Source organism: Trachemys scripta, chromosome 20 (assembly GCF_013100865.1).
Source record: "Trachemys scripta elegans isolate TJP31775 chromosome 20, CAS_Tse_1.0, whole genome shotgun sequence".
NCBI lineage: Eukaryota > Metazoa > Chordata > Testudines > Emydidae > Trachemys > Trachemys scripta.
The window spans coordinates 7,569,735-7,588,578 of NC_048317.1; the positions used below are offsets into that span (position 1 = coordinate 7,569,735).

Consider the following 18,844-nt stretch of genomic DNA (forward strand, 5'->3'; position numbering starts at 1 on the left):
TAAAAAAAATCAAAAAAATCAATTCCACTCTCTACAAAGACCTAGGTTAATACTATCCAGGACCTGTTAATGCTGCATGAGAGCCTTCCTATCTACCTCCTCCCTGTGTGTCGACCTCTAGTTACAAATCAGATTGCTGATATGTCTGTAGCCAGCAAAACCACAAAATAAAATATGCTGGTTAATATAATTATCTCTTTGTGTCACTGGTTTACATTGTGTTGAACACCAATAGGACAAATAAGGAAGAGAAGCGAAATACTTTATGGATGTAATCACAGAGGCTTCCAAATTTTGTTAAGCTGAAATGTTGTTATAAACAGATCTTTGCAGTCTACTTGTAGTCCTGTCCCAGGGATTTCCTGGTTTGTTTCCAGTGATTCTGTGGCTAGTTTAAAGCTACTGGAGCTTGGTTTTGTTTGGACGATGTGTATTCGGTGCTGTCACACTTATACAAACACTTCTGTGTTATTTCTGTTCCAGTTTATGCTGAAAGAATTTGAAGCTCGCAGGCAGCAGCACGAACAGCTGAACCAGGCAGCTCAGGGGATACTAAGCAGCCCTGGAGATGGTTCTCCATCATCCAACCAGGTGCGGGAGGAGCTCCAAGGCGTGAATCAAAAATGGACCGAGTTAACGGAAAGACTCAACTCCCGTTCCAGCCAGATCGACCAAGCCATTGTCAAGAGCATCCAATACCAAGAGCTGCTGCAGGACTTGTCTGAGAAGGTAAAGGCAGTTGGGCAGAGACTCAGCAGCCAGTCTGCTGTCAGCACCCAGCCAGATGCCGTGAAGCAGCAGCTGGAGGAAACGAGTGAGATCCGGTCTGACCTGGGGCAGTTGGAAGAGGAGATCATGGAGGCTCAGACGCTGTGTGATGAGCTGTCGGTTCTGATTGGGGAGCAGTACCTCAAGGATGAGCTGAGAAAGCGCCTGGAGACGGTGGCTCTCCCACTCAAAGGCTTGGAAGACCTCGCAGGTGAGATGCCATGAAGCTCCTGGTTGTGGAGTTCAGTTTCTCTGCCTCCTGTTTAACAAAGGGTTATGCGGTCACTGTGTTTTTAAGACTGGTGAGGAAGGGATCTTCCATGATTTCTAAATTTGAAAACCGTTCCGGAAAGGGCCTAGCTTTGAGCAGTGCCAAGCATGTGGTAAGGTTTTGATTCCCACATGATGCCACCAAGGGCTGGAAGTTGAGCAGAGGGGTGACCTGTTCATTACAAGGGTAGGGCTCATTTTGCCCTTCAGCAAAGGGTAGGGCTCAACTTCACCCTATGCACTCTGATTTTAAGAGTGGTGTTGACGGGGACTGAAAAGAATCTGGCCCCAATCTGAGAAGAGGGATGAGGAGAGTGGGCATCTGAGTGGCATTTTCACTCCCCAAGTGGGTTGCATATAGAGGCCTCATAACCAAAAAAACCTCTCCATTGTGTTACTGTCTCCTAACTCCATTCAGAAGTTGCTCATGACCTGACAAGCAAAAGGCTGCCGATGTGCCAGGGGAGGAGTTCGTTCCTGTTAATCAGAATGCATCTTGCACATTTGAGATTTTTTTTATTAGATTCCAGCTTAATTGTTACATTCTAATCTTATTTCCATTTCAGCCGACCGGATGAATCGGCTGCAGACTGCGCTCGCAAGCTCCCAGCAGTTCCAGCACATGTTTGACGAGCTTAGGACCTGGCTGGATGACAAACTGTGCCAGCAAGCCCAGAGCCGGCCTATTTCTGCTAACCTGGAGAGGCTGCAGTGTCAAATCCAGGAGCAAGAAGAGTTCCAGAAGAATCTCAACCAGCATAGTGGCTCCTATGAGATGATTGTGGCTGAGGGAGAGTCTCTGCTTCTTTCGGTTCAGCCTGGGGAGGAGAAGACTGCCCTGCAAAGCCAGCTGGTCGGCCTCAAAACACATTGGGATGAGCTCAGCAAGCAGACCACAGATAGAAACTCAAGACTCAAGGACTGTTTGCAGAAGGCCCAGAAATACCAACGGCACATGGAAGACCTCCTTCCTTGGGTAGAGGACTGCAGGGCGAAGATGTCAGAGTTGGAAGTAACTCTGGACCCCGTGCAGTTGGAGGCAGCCCTTCTGAGGTCAAAGGCTATGCTCAGTGACGTGGAGAAGCGCCGCTCCCTTCTGGAGATGCTGAACAGTGCTGCTGACATCTTGATAGATGCTTGTCAAACTGACGAGGATGAGGTTCGGGACGAGAAAGCTGGGATCAATCAGAAGATGGATGCCATTACGGAAGAGCTGCAAGCCAAGACTGGGTGCATTGAAGAAATGTCACAAAGGCTAAAGGAGTTCCAAGAAAACTTTAAGAACATTGAGAAGAAGCTGGAAGGGGCAAAGCATCAGCTAGAAATCTATGATGCCCTAGGACCTCAAGCCTGCAGCAATAAGAACTTGGAGAAGTTGAAGGCTCAGCAGGAAGTGCTCCAGGCCCTGGAACCGCAAGTGGATTATCTGAAGAACTTCACACAAGGTCTGGTGGAAGATGCTCCAGATGGATCTGACTGCTCCCAGCTCTTACGGCAAGCTGAGGATTCCCAGCAGGACTTTAAAATAGTGAAGCAAAAAGTAAACGAATGCTGTACGCTGATGGAGACCAAGCTTGAAGGAATCGGCCAGTTTAATAACCACGTCCGGGAGATGTTCTCTCAACTGGCAGATCTAGACGATGAACTTGATAGCATGGGTGCCATCGGGAGAGACATTGACAGCCTCCAGTCTCAGGCCGAAGATGTTCGTACATTCCTGGGCAGACTTCAGGGGCTGAAGTCAGACATTGAAGCCTCTGAAGAGGAATGCAGGCACATGCTGGAAGATGAAGGAAGCCCTGACTTGTTAGGGCTGAAACGTGAACTGGAGACTCTAAATAAACAGTGCAGCAAGCTGACGGAAAGGGGCAAAAATCGCCAAGAGCAAGTAGAAACGACACTCTCCCGAGTCGAGGACTTTTACAGCAAACTGAAGGAGCTGAATCACATGGCCAGTGCAGCGGAGGAAAATGAGGCATTGCAGTGGATTGTAGGGACAGAGGTGGAAACCATCAACCAGCAGTTGGCAGATTTCAAGGTGAGCGCTCCTGAGGCGGGGTTGTTTAAGTGGCATTTGCTGGTTAAAGGTTCATCTGCAGTTTGACCTGATCTCTTGTGCTATTCTGAAGCAGTGCGTTCCTTGCAGAATTCATATAACTTTATCGCTGAAATGCCGCCAGGGTGCTTGGTGCTGTTTGAGACAGAGGTCGTCTCTGCCATTTAAGAGTTGAGTACCTGGAAGGAAGAGTTGATAACTCTCAGGGTCAGGTTTGAAAAGCTTGTTCCTCGTCTGCCCCACCCCGACTCTCCATACCGCACACAATATTAGACTATCAGAACTTCTCTTGGCTTTTTCGGTACAATACTTTTCAGGGAAGAGGGGTGTTTTGGCTCCTTGACTTTATTTGAATCATGAATTTCAGTATCTCCTGAGATGTCCAGTGCAGATCCATCAGTGTATCTGCTAAGTGGGCCTATCTGCCCAACCCCAGAATCCCAGCTGTCTGTCAGGAACCTTGCACTCTGATGCATCATTCCAGTTTTTGGGTCTTGGATAAAATTAGAGATAGTATTAAACTGTTACTGCTGGGGAGGGGGAGGGAGGGCATGTCATTCCCTTTGTCTTATCAGTTTTTTGCTACAGGATTTTCACATTGCCAGTGGAGAAACGCTGGAGACCATCAAGGTATGTGCGCAAAACTTTTAACTGAACCCAAAGAGAGAAGGTTTTCATGGTGTTTAAATTGTATGTAGTGTTATGGTGTCAGGCCATGCTGTTACACTGTGTTAATTACATTAGTACTGCCTAGAGATTATGATGCTGTGAAACCTCCGTTACTGATGCGCTCCACTGCTAGTGATTGGTCTGATTTACATCTTGCTGCTCGGTGACTAGCAAGAAGAGGGTGAACCATTTACTTTTCATCACATAGCTAATTGATCCCATTCAGACAGTTAATGCCTCTGTTACACCATCGCAGTATCATGGTCCTCTCAACCCCCTAAGCCTTGTCTACATGAGAATGTTTTTCAGTATAACCTGAGGTGTGAACTTAAACCAGTCTAGTTATGCTGGTATATCCCTTGTGTGGACACTTTATTCCAGGGTAAGAGTGGCTTTTTGGTTTAGTTTATGTCACTTGGGCAAAGGTTTAAACTAATCCTAAAAAAGCCACTTGTATCCTGGAATGAGAATGTCCATAAGGAAGGTTAGACCCGGTAAAACTACCCGTATAACTGGTAAAACTTTCCTATAGCGAAGACATTACTTCTGGCTGAATCACTTTGATTAGAAAGGTTTCAGAGGGGTAGCCGTGTTAGTCTGTATCAGCAAAAACAACAAGGAGTCCTTGTGGCACCTTAGAGACTAACAAATTTATTTGGGCATAAGCTTTCATGGGCTATAATCCACTTCATCAGATGCATGGAGTGAAACTGAGCTCAAATGGAATGTCCTGACTGGCCTGGAACGGTAGTGGTAAGAGGATATTTCATTATCAATGGTCCACATCTCAATGACTTTGAAGATAGCCCTCCAAGACATCTGTGGCTGCTACAGATCAAAGCCAAAGGTACTGCAACAGAAGGAAATAGATAAGCATCCTTATCAGGAGTCCTTGATTATTCTCAGAGCCCCTGGGACTCTCTGTTGGGCTGGAATATCTGCTTGCAGAAACTTCCTTTAAAAATGAAAGTTGCAGGAATTATTTTAGCTTTCTTCTATGTAAAAATTAAGAGACGAAAGCTGGGGGGTGCGGGGAATGAAGGCTGGAGGAGAAATTATAATTACATAGAGGAAACTCTTCCTATAAACCATTCCTCTAAAGCAGTGGTTCTCAATCAGGAATCCGGGGCCCCTGGGGGTTTCAGGAGGCCGTCAAGCATGGCCAGCATGAGACTCACTGGGGCACAGGGCAGAAAGTTGAAGCCCCACCTGATGGGGCTAAAACCCCCGGACTGCAGCTAAAGCCTGAGTAATGTAGCTTTGCAAAGGACCCTGTGGCGTGGGGCCCTGGGCAATTTCCCTGCTTGCTACCCCCTAACGCCGGCCCTGGCTTTTATATGCAGAAAACCAGCTGTTGTGGTACAAGTGGGGCATGGAGTTTTTATAGCATGTTTGGGGGAGGGGCCTCAGAAAGAAAAAGATTGAGAACCCCAATCTAAAGAACCAGTGTTATTGGCATCGATGGTGACTACTGCATGGCAAACATTTTCAAGCCCAATTTTATGGTTTGCCTCTAAGGAAAAAGAGATGTCCCACGTGTCAGCCTGGACACTGAATGATATCGCAGGCATAAACAGTGACCATCTTGTTCTAGGTCATTAAACGTGCACTGACCGGAGTGAATAATGACACCTCCTGGCTTGTGCATCCTGAGTGGGAATTGGGAAGAGAAGATCAGTTGTCCAGAGCAAGCTTTTAGGAAAATGTGTCATAAATTGTCCGTTCGCATTGCAGCGTTGAGTGTCCTTCCTCCCGCAAGGCTTTACAAACCTTGGCAGGGGAGTTGAGAGAGTGCACACCCTGCCCTGTGAGCCAATCCATGTGAACTGAGCAGAAAGAAATGAACCTGGAAGCCTGCCCCACATCACAGACAATCGAGCTGAAGTCGTGAATGTTCCCTTTTAGAGAGCGAGCCGTGTAGCCAAGCTAGAAACTTCTACAGCACTAGCAAACCTTTTGAAATTTCATAGCTTGCTGATGTTGTTGTGATTTGGAGCCAGACTTTGCAGTGGGGGGAAGGGTGATCTACAGGTCCAGCTTTTGCTGAGCTCATGGGAAGCTAAAACAATGAAAGGAAAGAATCTGAGTGTGTCAGCCACATTTACACCCTAGAGGGTCAGGGAAGGGAAATCTCTTCGGGCCCTGTTCTCAAGACCGAGTAACAATATTTTGGTTCATTTCCATGGGTCAAGAGTTTAGTTCCTGAGCTGAAATGCAACGTGAAGTGCATGGCAGATTTATCTGCACTCACACCCAGAGCTTCGTGGTGGGGTCACGCATCAGAATGGTGCCTCAGCTTCTAACAAACGGAGAGCAGTGAGGTTTGGTCTGACTGCAGGAGGGTCTGTTGAAAATGCTCTCTTAGAGGTGCTCAGGTGGAAGCCAGAAAAGAGTGTGTGCAATTTGGGGGGGGAGGGGAGCCCGGGAGGGGAAGTGCCCGGCTGGGGGTGCAGGTGCTTAAACAGGCTGCAGTCTGTCAATGCACAATATCAAAACAGTGTCTCACCTCTGGATTGGAGATTAGAGAGGTGCGCAGCGTGGGGCCTGGGGGCCAGAGACAGCCTATGGCATCATGAAATAATGCCTCCAGATGGCTCCTCCTTGGAACTGTATGTAGAGAACAAAGCTGATTGCTTATAGGGTTTGATTGCTGGGGCACCAAGAAGCACTTTTTATTTATCTGTCCAGAAGACACAAGTACAAGCAGATATGATGTCTTAATGCACTAATTTTATGCACATCTATGTAAATGATCTGCCTGTGGTCTCCAGGCAGATTCCCAGTGCAGCCCGTGTTGTTTCAAAGGCAGGCACTGCAGACCCCAATGCGGCCAGGGCTAGAGTGGTTCCAATAAGGAACAAGAGAGATTGAAATCTCACTTTCAGGGACTGCGTACAGGTGATTCAAACGAAGGTTTACACCTGAGGCTTCCCAAGGTTTTTTTCCCAACAAACACCCACCAAATCTGTTCAAAAAGAGAACTGGCTGCAAAAAAAACTTGTCATGCTGCTGCTTCCCAGTCCCCATGTGCCTTGTCCATTTTGTTTTATCCCTTGCCAGTTTCACACCACAACACAAACAGGAGTTAGGAGAGATGAATCTGAATGCAACATTTCCAGATTATTTTAAATCCAGTAGAGAAGCTGAAAAGCGCCTGCCAGATCTTGACCGAAGGAATTTCTGTTTACCACAGAAGTATTTTTGGTGGGGTGAGGGAGGGAGATTGGAATAGAGGACTGAAGGCACCAAAGGTCATCTTTGTGAGTATTTCCCAACTTTCTGAATTATTCGTGTCACTAGCATCCTTTGATAGTAAATACAAACAGGCCTTCTTTCTTTTAAAGAAAAAAGTGGAGACTCAGAGTATGTCCGCTCTGCGGCCGGAGATGTAATTTCCAGCTTGAAGGAATGGTTGCTCTGATCAAGTCAGCACGCTAAAGTTAGAAGTGTAGCCATGGTGGCAGAACGGGGTAGCTGCCGGTGTGTGTGCCTAAGGTGTCTTCAGGTATATTGTGTAACGAGTCTGTGAACATATGGACACAGCTGATTCATCTGGAATATCGTTATAACTATATCGCGTCTAGCACATGAGCGTGATGGAAGTTTGTGGCCTTCTTGTAAAGGGCAAACATCAGCCCTGTCTAAAAGGTTTGAGCACAGCATTAGGAACACACAGTGGATGATTCTACTTTAGAGAAAGGCAGACCCGCTTAGCCTCTCTGTGGAGTCCATTTTCTTCATTCCGAAGAGACTTTTCAACCTGTTCATATCTTTTCTGCATTCCAGTTTTACCAGTGTGAAACTGATGGGTTGCACTCTTTCGACAGGAAGATTGACAGGAAACATTCACCAATGGCAGCTGCTCGTATGAGCTTTCAGTTATTGGCATTTTTCCTCAGCTCTTTCTGCTGTCAGCTCGGTTTTCTCAGACGAAACTTTCCATAGTATTAATGCTAACGATTGAACTCAAACAAGCTCCGGTTAAAACATCGATAAACGGAACAGCTCATCCAGCTAAGCTTTAACAGCAGCAGACTCTTCGGGGCGAATCATTCCAGACTTGCACACTGGAGATGCAGGAAATATACTGAAGAGATAATGGTTTTTCCTTTGTGCACCCTCAGGCACCAGCAGTCCAAAACTGAGAGGATCCTGAATTGCAAACTCTCCACCCAAAAACTAGGCAAGAGACCAATGTGCGTAGATTAAAGAAGCTGAAAGCTACTTTATTTGATGCAAAAAACCCTAATCTTTAGTGTAAGATTGCAAATGAAGGGTACATAGACCGATCGTTATTTTGTAGTATTGTGGTGGTGTCTGAGAGCCCCAGTAGTGGGCCAGGACTCCATTGCGCTAGCTAGGCGCTGTACAAACACAGAACAAAAAGATGGTCCCTGCCTCAAAGAGCTTGCAATCTCGAATCCCTCTTCAAAATATTTTCCGAAGAAGATGGATGAGCCCCCAGTTCGATCAAAGCCAGCAGTTCCGTCTGCTCCATAGAACTCCAAAATGCATCACATAATGCACCTTGCCTAAGTGGATTTACACGCTTCCCTAGTGGTTAGAGCTGGGAACTGAGAGTTGGGAGACCTGGATCCCGGTTTTGGTTTTGCCATTTGACTCATTGGGTGACCTTGGGCAAGTCACATAATCGCTCTGCTCCCTAGTTTCCTCGTCTGCAAAGCAGAGAAAAGTACTTGACAACCTTTTGTAAAGTACGTTGAGGTCTTTACACAAAAGTTGTTACATAAAGTAAAGGTCTTTTCTCCTTTCTACAAAATAATGTTGTTGTTGCTGTTTATCTGTATTATCCTAACACCTGAGAGCCCCAGTCACCTTTCCCTTGGCCTTTCCCAAATAACATTTCAGAGTTTTTGCATATTGAGAGAATCGCATTTCCTGCTCATGGAAAGATTAGATCAAAAATTAGGCAGCTACCGTCTTTTTCAAAGTTGTACCGAGGAGCAGCCTTAAAAATGAAGTCTGGGAGAGTCTGAAGATCTGTATCATTCTAATGGAAAACTGAGAAAAAGCATCTAAATGGCTGGTGCTATAATAGAAACTAAACTGATTGCCTTGGTATTCAAGTAAAAGGGGTGCTTATTCAGCTGGCTTAAAGAGAGGGGTATATGGATGCCGAGCCTGATACCAGGCTAATACAATGGACTTAAACAAGGGAACCACCTCAAGAAACACGGCTAAGAGATGTTACAGCTGAAACACCTTCCCATTCTACACTCCAAGTGCAGTGAATGTTAGAACCCCCTATCCCCAGTATGGCTGAAGACCTTCTTTTGTCCAACATCTTCTTGAAAAGTTCCAGAATAATGATAAAGGAATGCTTACAAGCCAGGCTCTGTTTTGATTGTTACAACACCGAAGACTTTTCCATGCTCTTTCATGTGCCCAAGAATTGAAATTCCTGATGGGAATCTACCATGGTGGGAAAAGCTCCGTACTAGTTGCTGCTAATTTTCCTGTCTCACCCATGAGGACGAAGGTCTCTAGATCGATCCACAGTCGTTTGAATGAGATTGGGCAGTGGGTCAGGTGACTGAGACAAAGGATTAGTTACAGAGAATCCCATGTTGGCAAACCATGTCCTCCAAGGCCAAACTGACTGGACCCTGGCCTCCAAGACCACCTGTTAAAGATGGTCATCACTCCTTCCAAGGAGTTGACCTCTATCCTTCTGCCAGAGAAATATGTTTGGGGAGGAAAGGGACTGAAAAATCTCTGCTACATGATGGTTTAAACGTATTGACTGAATCAATGACTTCAAACCCGCAATGGCCAGCTGCAGCAAAGGACTTTCCACCTCTTCATTCCTCCCCTTTCTTCGTTTATTGAGAAATTACTGCAGAGGAGGAGGAATCGCCAGCCTGCCATGAACAGTTCCTGTAAAGGCATAGTGAGCACTAGAGGAATTAAGCTCTGGGTGGGAAAAGCAAAGAGAAAAAAGCCAAAAATGACATGCTGCCATTGGTGCCTGTCACTTGTCAAACATGGCAAGAGGACAGCCCTTGAGTTCTGAATTGGCGGCGCATTAGGGATGGGACTTCTGCCACCTATTTTCAAATTTTATAGATAAAATTATAATAATCGAACCATATTTTAGGGTAAATCTAAACACTGTTGTGCAAGTTCTCTGTAACTTTTGTCCTCGTAATAAATCCTTGCGATGGGTTATTTGAAACCTGAGTTTCCCAATGGACTGTATTCTTTAACTTAGGCAATACTTACTTTTCAGGCCAATAATGATTTTGAACTTGAGCATGTGAGAGACAGAGAGAAATCCCTAGACAGAAATAACTTAAGCAACACCTTGATTTTATTTTACAGAGCAGAGGCTCACAGATCCTTCATGCTGCTGGCACCCTCTCTGGCTGTAAAAACCCCAGAAGGATTCATGATGCACTCAGAGGGAGTGAATAAAACTATTCTAGTCACCTTTTCATTCAGAGGCTGCTCTTTCTAATACCTCCCCCTTGCCCTGTGTAAAGGGAGATATTTGCCAAATCTGTCATTGTAACACATCAAGGAAACCCACCACCACCACCACCACCCACAAAATACTCCACAAACCTTCTTTTGGTGAAAAGAGTGGTTGTTTTCTTTATATTATTCCCTCAACTTTTTGGGAAGGCAACTGATTCCATGACACTGTCAACAGCACCACTGTTTATAAGAATATTTTGCACTTTTACACCACTTTCCATTTTCCAAGTGCAATACACACATTTACTAGCCCTTGTGACACCCCCAGGAGTGAATAAGTAGGAATAGCTCCCTTACTCCTCATTTTAAAAACCAGGAAGCAGAGCCACGTGGAGGTTAAGTGAATTCTACAGCAAGCATGCCTGAATTCTAATCTGGGTCTGGTTTTTAGCCCTGTGCTTGATGCCATAGGCCAGAGGTTCTCAATCCGTGGCACGAGAGCAACAACCAAGCGGTATGTAGATTGGATTAAAGTGTAGTATTCGAGGAAGAATCTATTATAACTGCACCAATTAGAATCCGCAAAGTGGCATACCTAGAATTTTCTGAGTTTTAGATGTGGTACGGTAGGTCTTAGTTTGAGGACCACTTCCCAAGACGATGCTGTTTTATAGAGAGAGAAGACTCGTGCAAGGGTAGGGATTTGGATTTTGGCACCCAAAGGAGTTAGCATTTACTGTAGATCAAGGCCATGTCAACACTGCGGAGCCTTTGCTGGTCTAGCCCCATAAACGTAAGCCGGACTTCCACTGGCATAGCTACATCACGAATTAGTTGGTGTTGGTCCTGCTTTGAGCAGGGGATTGGACTAGATGACCTCCTGAGGTCTCTTCCAACCCTAGTACTCTATGATTCTATGATCACCTCTCCAAATGACATTAGCTACGCCAGCAGAAGCACTCTTCTGATGTAATAGTTGTGCCTACACTGAGTGGGTTGCAGGCATAGCTGTGTCAGCTGTGGGTGTGATTTTTTTTTCCACACTCCTACCCGACAGCTTTGCTGACAAAACTGTATAGTGTAGTCCGTGCCCAAGACACCTGTCTGAAAGCTGCAGGTAAAAGTCACTATGATTCTGTCTTAGCACCAGTACTTCACTATGTGGCTTGGAAGATTAAGTGCAACACAGAAGACAGTCTCCAAAAAAGTAGCTCACTATGTCTCCGTAGCTGGAAAGCGTGCTACTGTCAAAATGGCAGCATGTGAAAGGGTGACTTTTTGAATAGAAAGGTCCTGTTGCATCCCTGACTGCACCAACATTGTGTCAGGTGCATGCGAATGCAAAGGGAAGCCATGCTTGGGAGAAGAAGGGGAAATCGTTGTCACTCAGTAAAGTTGCTGTTATGCGAACACAGTGAAAGGGACTAGATGGGTGGAGTTGATTGATTGTAAGTACCGTTCAGTAACAGTGTAAAATAGCATTTCAGTGACACGACCGGCAGAAAGATTGAATCTTGGTGTTTCCTCACACCTATTGCCGATTCTGCTATTGATTATCACCTTTATTGAATAAACTCTCTATGGTAGCATGCAGAAGAAGGTTCCCCAACTCACAAAGATGACATCCGCACTCTTCCTTCACCCCTAAAGTATTAGCAGCAGGATTTACTCTCTAGTTCTTTATGAGCTGGTTTTAGCCCCTATCTCCAGGATGGTTTACACATGTGCCCTGGAAAGGAAAATGAACACCCCTTTCAGGATTGCAGGTCTGAACCCGAGAACAGAAATGAGTTTGTTAGATGATGAGTCAAAATATTTATGCGACGTACTCTGAATAGTATTTTGAGGTAGCATGTTAGCAGCAACTCCCCTTATATGAACGTGCTTCTGTGCTTGAAGATACCATCTCCAGAGCCCAACCTCAGAGCCTCCTTCTGTGCTAGTCTCTGAGCTGTTTTGATGGTGGTTCAGCACCTGATCGTTTGCTGGAGCCCCAACATAACTTTGGACTCAAGTTGTAGCGTGCCTAGCTGGTCGGTGGCTTTGGGATGTGGGTGGAAGGGGAGGTAAACTTCCTGTATGAATGTCCCATCAGAATGCGGTATCTTTAATGGAACGGGGAGGGGACAATCTGTCTCTTGTTCTCCTGCCTTGGTTCATTTCACAGTCCAGCTGGTGGTATTTTTAACCCTTATGTGACCCCAAAGGAATGCATGTGGCTCCTTTCTCTGAGCAGCTGGGTGGGGATGGGGTGGGAGGGAGGCAATGCTTTCTCCTTGTTGAACACTTTCCAGACCTGCTTAAAGCATTGCTGGCCAGTATTTTGAGCACCAGCAACACAAGCAAAAATGCCTCCTCTTTCACAGCTGTTAAATCATCTTAAAGGCACAACGTCCCTGTTGAGGGGAAGTGATATTAGATTGGGGAACAAGAAAACTAGGAAGAAAGCTCAGATAAGCTTTGTGCATTGCACGTTGTAGACTTCAACATGAAAGGTAAGAGCTGATGGTTACAAATCTATGGTAATCTTTACTAGGGGAGTAAGACCAGCCTTGGTTGAGGTGCTGGAGGGTAGCGGAGAAGTATCACTGGTATCATAGCTCTTGTGTACTTCTGATTTGGTAATCTGAGAGTATGGTAAATAAATCTGTTTTCAGAGAGACACTTGAGTCTTAGGGGCCCTTGCGGTGATCAGTGTTCCCATTCCTCATGAGCAGAGGAGGAGCAAACAAGTACTCAGACCACTAGAGATACTTGGAGCAGAACCGGCTTGCAATTGTTCATCTGAAAACAACTGAATGGCGGTGACCTTGACCGGTCAGTGGAAAGTCAGGAAAGCATTTCGGTCTCTCTTGAGCAGAACATCATGTACAAGTGAAAGCTGAGAGTGGAGTAATTGAACTGAAAGCTGCTGAGAGATGCAATGGAGTAATATTGAGGTGGTTTTGTCGTAATTGGCTTGTTGGTTCAATAATAAAGTGAGTCCCTTTTGGGAGTCAGCTTGGGTCACTGTTCCAAACCCTCCCACTCACACATGCTGGTAAACGAATCAGTTTGCCGGGTCTCAGCTGTCCTGTTCTGGGAAGCATTGCCATGGGATGTCTCCCTTTCAAAGGAGTATTCCTAACCTGGTTGTATTGATACTTGAAATGAAATACTCTGCATCCATGGTCCAACCCTGATCCAGGGGGTGCTAAAAATACCAGCTTCCTCTAATACCAGGAATGTTGGGCTCTTTGAGAAGGGAGGGAGAGGGGATGAGGTTTGTCTAAAACTGGCAGAGTAGAAAAGGAAGGTGTTGGGCATTGCTGGTTTGGAGGATAGATTTGCTTCTCCGTTTGCCAGCGCTGTGCAGATGCATGGAGAAATGTGAGATTGAGCATGTACTTAGTTACATGCATGTGTGGTTACATCATGCCATCTCTGACTGCGTTCTCCCACAATACTTTGTGTCCTGATGGTTCAAAAAACAGTAGTACCTATTTGATTTGCAAGGGAAAGGTGCGGGTGACGGTCGCCAGTAGAAGACTCAGTATTGTAGAGCAGCTGGTGATATTTTAGTTGATTTATCCCTGGCACTTAAAGAACGTCCACCACTAACTACCACTCCTAACTAAAAGGAAGCGAGTGACCTTCCAATTCTTCCATCCAAAGGATCCCCATAATACCGTTACCTCACTTCCTAGAGTCTCCAGAAAGTTGCTGTCAGCTAATAGTGCTCCATCTCTTTGGGCTTCTGCTAAGTTGCTGACTCACTACGTGGCTGAGCAAGTAATTTAGTTTCTCCATTTGTTAAATAGGGTTAATACCTATAGACCTTCCAGGGTGGTTGTAGGTTTCCATATTTATTAAGGAGAGTTGAGATCTCCAGGGGAAAAGTGGTAGTACCTTTGTTGTGTCTAGATTTGGGACCCCAGAGTGGACACTGTTCAGATCGCCCTAAACTTCGTCTGTATAAGTGGGATACTTGGTTGCTGCCTGGCCGTTTTCTACCAGACCCCGCTGTGCCTCTCCTGCTGTGACAATCAATCAGCTGTTTAGCTTGGGCGGCTTCCTGCAGGGCGTGTTCTAGAATGGCATGGGCCCTGTCACCAGCTGGGAGCAGGGAGTTGTTTATAGTGAAGAGGTCTCGGTGTTGTTTTATCAGACAGACTAAAATCTCTGTTCAGTCCTGTATGCAGCGTATGCACTTTGCAACAAAGAGATTCCCTGTGAGCAGAGCAGGAGGTTTTGTGGGGAACTGGGCGGTTGTTATATACAGAAATGGCATTTGGCAAGTTTTTATAAAAATAAGTGCCCTCCCAGCCATCAAGACATACCATTCCAGCAGGTGGATTTTTACCTTGAACCTGCCATCTTAAATAGGAGGTTTATTCTTATGCCTGTTTCAGGGTGTGTCTTCCACCTCCTCCTGTGGGTGGAAGATTAATAGTGCATTGTGGGAGCGCCAGTTCTCACAATGATTAAGCACAGAAGTGCCATGGTATTTGGCACATTAGATTGTGTGAAGCTGTGTTAATCGCTGCTATACTGTGTAGGCTATTGGCTTTATTTTTTTTTTTTAAGAAGAATTTAGCCAGATCCTTGTTAGCTGCCATGCAAATAAATAGTTAAAATGAAACTTGCAAACTTTTATAGAGCTGTTAGAGGCTGCATTCTCAGGGGCACGTACGTTCTAGCCTAGGTGCTTTGGTGGGACCGTCTCCCTGTTTTATAAATGGAACCAGCTTTTCTGATTTGAAGAGTGGGATTGTATGCTGGCTGAGGTCTGACGTGAAATCAGTTTGAAGTCAGCTGTAAGCCAAGTGGATAAAAGAACAACCACCACAGCACAGTTGGATCAGATTATCCCCACAGCTTTTGTCTACAATGTGCTCCAAGCGTAGGGTTTAACCACATAGTGCTACTAACTGTGTAACGCACAGAAATGTCAATTTCCAAGATTTGGGGAAACCAGTGAATCTAGGAGGAAAGAGGCAGCAATGGAGTAGAGATAACTAAATCCCCTAGGATTTTGGTCGGCGGTGGGGGGAAGGGATGTGAGAACCAAAAAAAACCCCACCATAAAAATCCTGTCTACACCTAGAGCAGCAGTGTAGGGTAAAGTTGGAAATAGTGTAATTCATTTATACAGCACTTTTACCCTGAGACCACAGCTCTTCCCGAACATCACGCACGAGTGTAGTGTAGCTACCAGTACCGGCAGGAGGAATTGAACTTGCCTTCTCCACTGCAGGTTTGGGGCCAGATTTCTTGCTGCTAAGTTTCCTGAATGAAGTCTGTCCATCAGGGGACAGGATAAGACCCACAAAAAGATGAATAATTTCAAAACGATAGAGCTGCCAAATTCCAGGAAGAAGGTTATAGGAAGTTTGCACAATCCTGGAGGGAGGCTTGCATTTTGGTCTCCCGACTTTGCTTTCTCCCCTGCCCTCTCTGAACCTGTATCCCTCCTTCCAGTCCTGGTGGCTTTACTAGGAATGCTGCTTGCTCGCTCTCTCTCTCTCTCTCTCTCTTCCCCCTCCTCCCAATCACTGTATTATCTGAGTGCCTTTCACAATCTGTAATGTGTGTATCTTCACCACATCCCCAGGAGGTAGGGCAGGGGTAGACAACCTATGGCCTTCGGCTTGCGAGCTGATTTTCAGTGGCACTCACACTACCTGGATCCTGCCCATCGGTCCAGGGGGCTCTGCATTTTAATTTAATTTTAAATGAAGTTTCTTAAACATTTTAAAAACCTTATTTACTTTACATACAACAATAGTTTAGTTATATATTATAGACTTATAGAAAGAGACCTTGTAAAAACGTTAAAATGTATTACCGGCACGCGAAACCTTAAATTAGAGTGAATAAATGAAGACTCGGCACAGCACTTGTGAAAGGTTGCTGACCCCTGAGGTAGGGCAGTGCTATTATCCCCATTGCACACATGGGGAACTGAGGCACAGAGAGGCTAGATAACTTGCCCAAGGTCACACGGTAAGTCTGTGGCACAGCAGGGGATGTAATCCAAATTTCCCAAATACCAAGCTAGTTCCCTGACTACTGGACCATCCTCTATCCATTGGCTCATTCCTCTCCCTCAGTTAATCCAATCATCACCCTGCTCTGCCCGAAACATGTGGCCAGCATGGGGAGCCAAGTACATCTCAGAGGAGTGCTCACATACTAGAGCAAGGAGCGTTCCCTGGATTGCACTCAGCCCCCCACTTTGGCCAGGAAGTGAGTGAATGAAAGGAACCAACCAGCATAGAAAAGGGCTTGAATAGTGGGGGCAGGAGGGAACTAGCAGGCCGAGGTGGAGGAGAGGAAAAGAGTCTGGTAAAGGAGCAGGAGAAAATCTCTGACTGCATTCTGGGCTCATTGGATCAGAGAATCTCAAGCTGCTCGGTGGCCGACTTGGGGGTCTACAGCGAGCTAGCTGATCATATGATGCACTCTTTATTTCCAGCTGCTAAATTACATTAAAATACAGCTAAAAATATATTAAATGCCTTCCTAATGTTACTTTTTCCCATAAGCAATTTCTGTAGTTGCCAGAGGGAGGTTATGCAATTGTGAAATCGGGCGATGGAACCGATGCAATTGTGAATGAGAAGATAGGTGGTCCATGAGACAATCACTGTCTGAAAACGCAGTCCTGTTAGAAAGGTTGGAGAACCACAGACCTAAAGTCCCAAAAGCAGGTGCTCCCACTTCAGACGAGGCTCTTGGCAAAGCTTTTTTATTTTTATTTTTTTTAAACACAGCTGTTTCTCGGTAAGTCTGAAACAACCCTCAGAATGAATTTTAGCAGAGATCATTTATTAGTAGGAAATTATCATTATACAGCACTGCCAGCGCGCATGATGCTTCACAGAATATCGAGAGCGCATTGCAATTTAATAATAAAGACTAGACAAAGCACAGAGCAACGTGGAAATCGGCAAGAGGGCTCAGCAGTAAGGAAAAAGCAGTAATTCAGATCGGGGGCGTCTTCCTATATGTCTTCACAGCACCTTGCTCAGCTTGGGGTGCTCCCAGATATCTACCATATAGAATGGTCTTTGAGGGATTTGAAAGAAAAAGGGAACACGTGGTGGGAAGGAAGTGTGAGACTGATCCAAACCCAGGGGACAGGTTGAATGAGAGGAGGAGGAGGAGAGAAAAGTAGCAATGAAGAGAAGATTGGGAGGAATATCCTGAGTGAAGGGGTGGGGAGAGGAGGAGTAAATGGGCAGAGATGTAGGTGGAAGCTTGGTTGCAAAGGGTCTTGAAGGGGAGGACAAGACATTTTGAGAAGAATTAAGAGTAAAGCAAACCTGTAATGTAAATTCTTAGCTACTGATCAGTGCCTGAGCACTGGCATTGCTCTGTATATCAGCGCCCCATACAGTCTTATTAAGAGCTGTCATGACTTTGGGTAGCGTTGGGTAATGTCCTATTGGGCTTTTTTGCAGGGAGCGGGCAGAAGAGGGCTAATATACCCCAACTGGCTCTTCTTTTGAGGGCAGGATTACTGAAGGGAGAGTTGGCATCTCATTCCTCTCTAGGGTGACCAGACAGCAAATGTGAAAAATCGGGACGGGGGTGGGGGGTAATAGGAACCTATATAAGAAGAAGACCCCAAAATCGGGACTCTCCCTAATAAAATTGGGACATCTGGTCATTCTCTTCCTCTCTAGGAATTCACAAAGAACATACTCCTGGTTCACCTGCTGACTGGAAACTGATTTTGTGATTGGCTAAGATGTATGTTCCTAATGGGGCAGGTAAACGCAGATTTGCTAATTAAACCAACATCACATTTCAGGTTCCTCCCAGTGCGTCCCTGCTACATTTTCTTTAAAAACCAGGCTGTAGGTCCCAGCTAGTTGTGAAATGAACACCCCCCCCCTCCCCCTGTTCCTCCACCCCTCTTGTTTTTTTGGAGCTCTGGGGTAGAGTCTGGAAGCTCTATCAGATGTTTATTTCAGTAACAGAGATTGCTGCTGGCAGGTCTCCACATACCAAAACCATTGGGAGAAATCTGAAAGGACAAAAATTCAGAGGACCATAGGCTCCCTCCCTTCACACACCACATAACAAATATAAAATTGGAGGAGGGCCATTTGAGTTAGGAAATGCTGTGTGTCTCTCAGTTAGGACTCTTCAACTCCAGGACTACTCCCGACTGTATGACACTCAGTAACCTGTCAAGCCTTGCTTTAGAGTCTTTTCGTGATCAGTCTGATTATGACTTTTGAGGACCTGATAATATTTGAGCCCAAACCTCCGTGGAAAGCCCAGTATCATGGGTTTGTAGTCGGCTGCATCTGCTTTAATACCTATCTGATTTTCTACTGGTTTTAGAGATAGGGGATGTGATGGAGGATAACTGACCTGCTCTGGGCACGTGACTTGGTGAGGAAATAGGAAAAGAATTTCTGGCTCTGAAGCTGGCAGTTCCACATCGAGATCATTCTTTATAATGGAACAAAAACCCTCAGCACCCCCAGCCTGGATTCCTGGAATTCCTCCTGCAGAAGGGGCCCTAAAGTATTTAACAGTCCCACTCAGAGAGAGTTTGCACAGTGAAGGTGGGGAGGGGGGAGTGGGTTTATTGGTGAAATGGTGGGGCCGGCCTTTCTTGTGTTGTTTCAGCTGGGTTGAATTATT

The 18,844-nt window shown here is 45.7% G+C and overlaps 1 protein-coding gene across 22 annotated transcripts in view; it reads left to right on the top strand.

Moving 5' to 3' along the window:
• The window catches only part of MACF1 (microtubule actin crosslinking factor 1), a 251,868-nt gene that overhangs the window by 165,478 nt on the left and 67,546 nt on the right, over positions 1 to 18,844 (top strand). For all 22 annotated transcript variants that reach the window (XM_034753976.1, XM_034753977.1, XM_034753961.1 and 19 more), the window contains 2 exons: positions 484 to 979; positions 1,605 to 3,076. In XM_034753976.1, the coding sequence (XP_034609867.1) occupies positions 484 to 979; positions 1,605 to 3,076 (1,968 nt within the window). The remainder of the gene's footprint in view (positions 1 to 483; positions 980 to 1,604; positions 3,077 to 18,844) is intronic.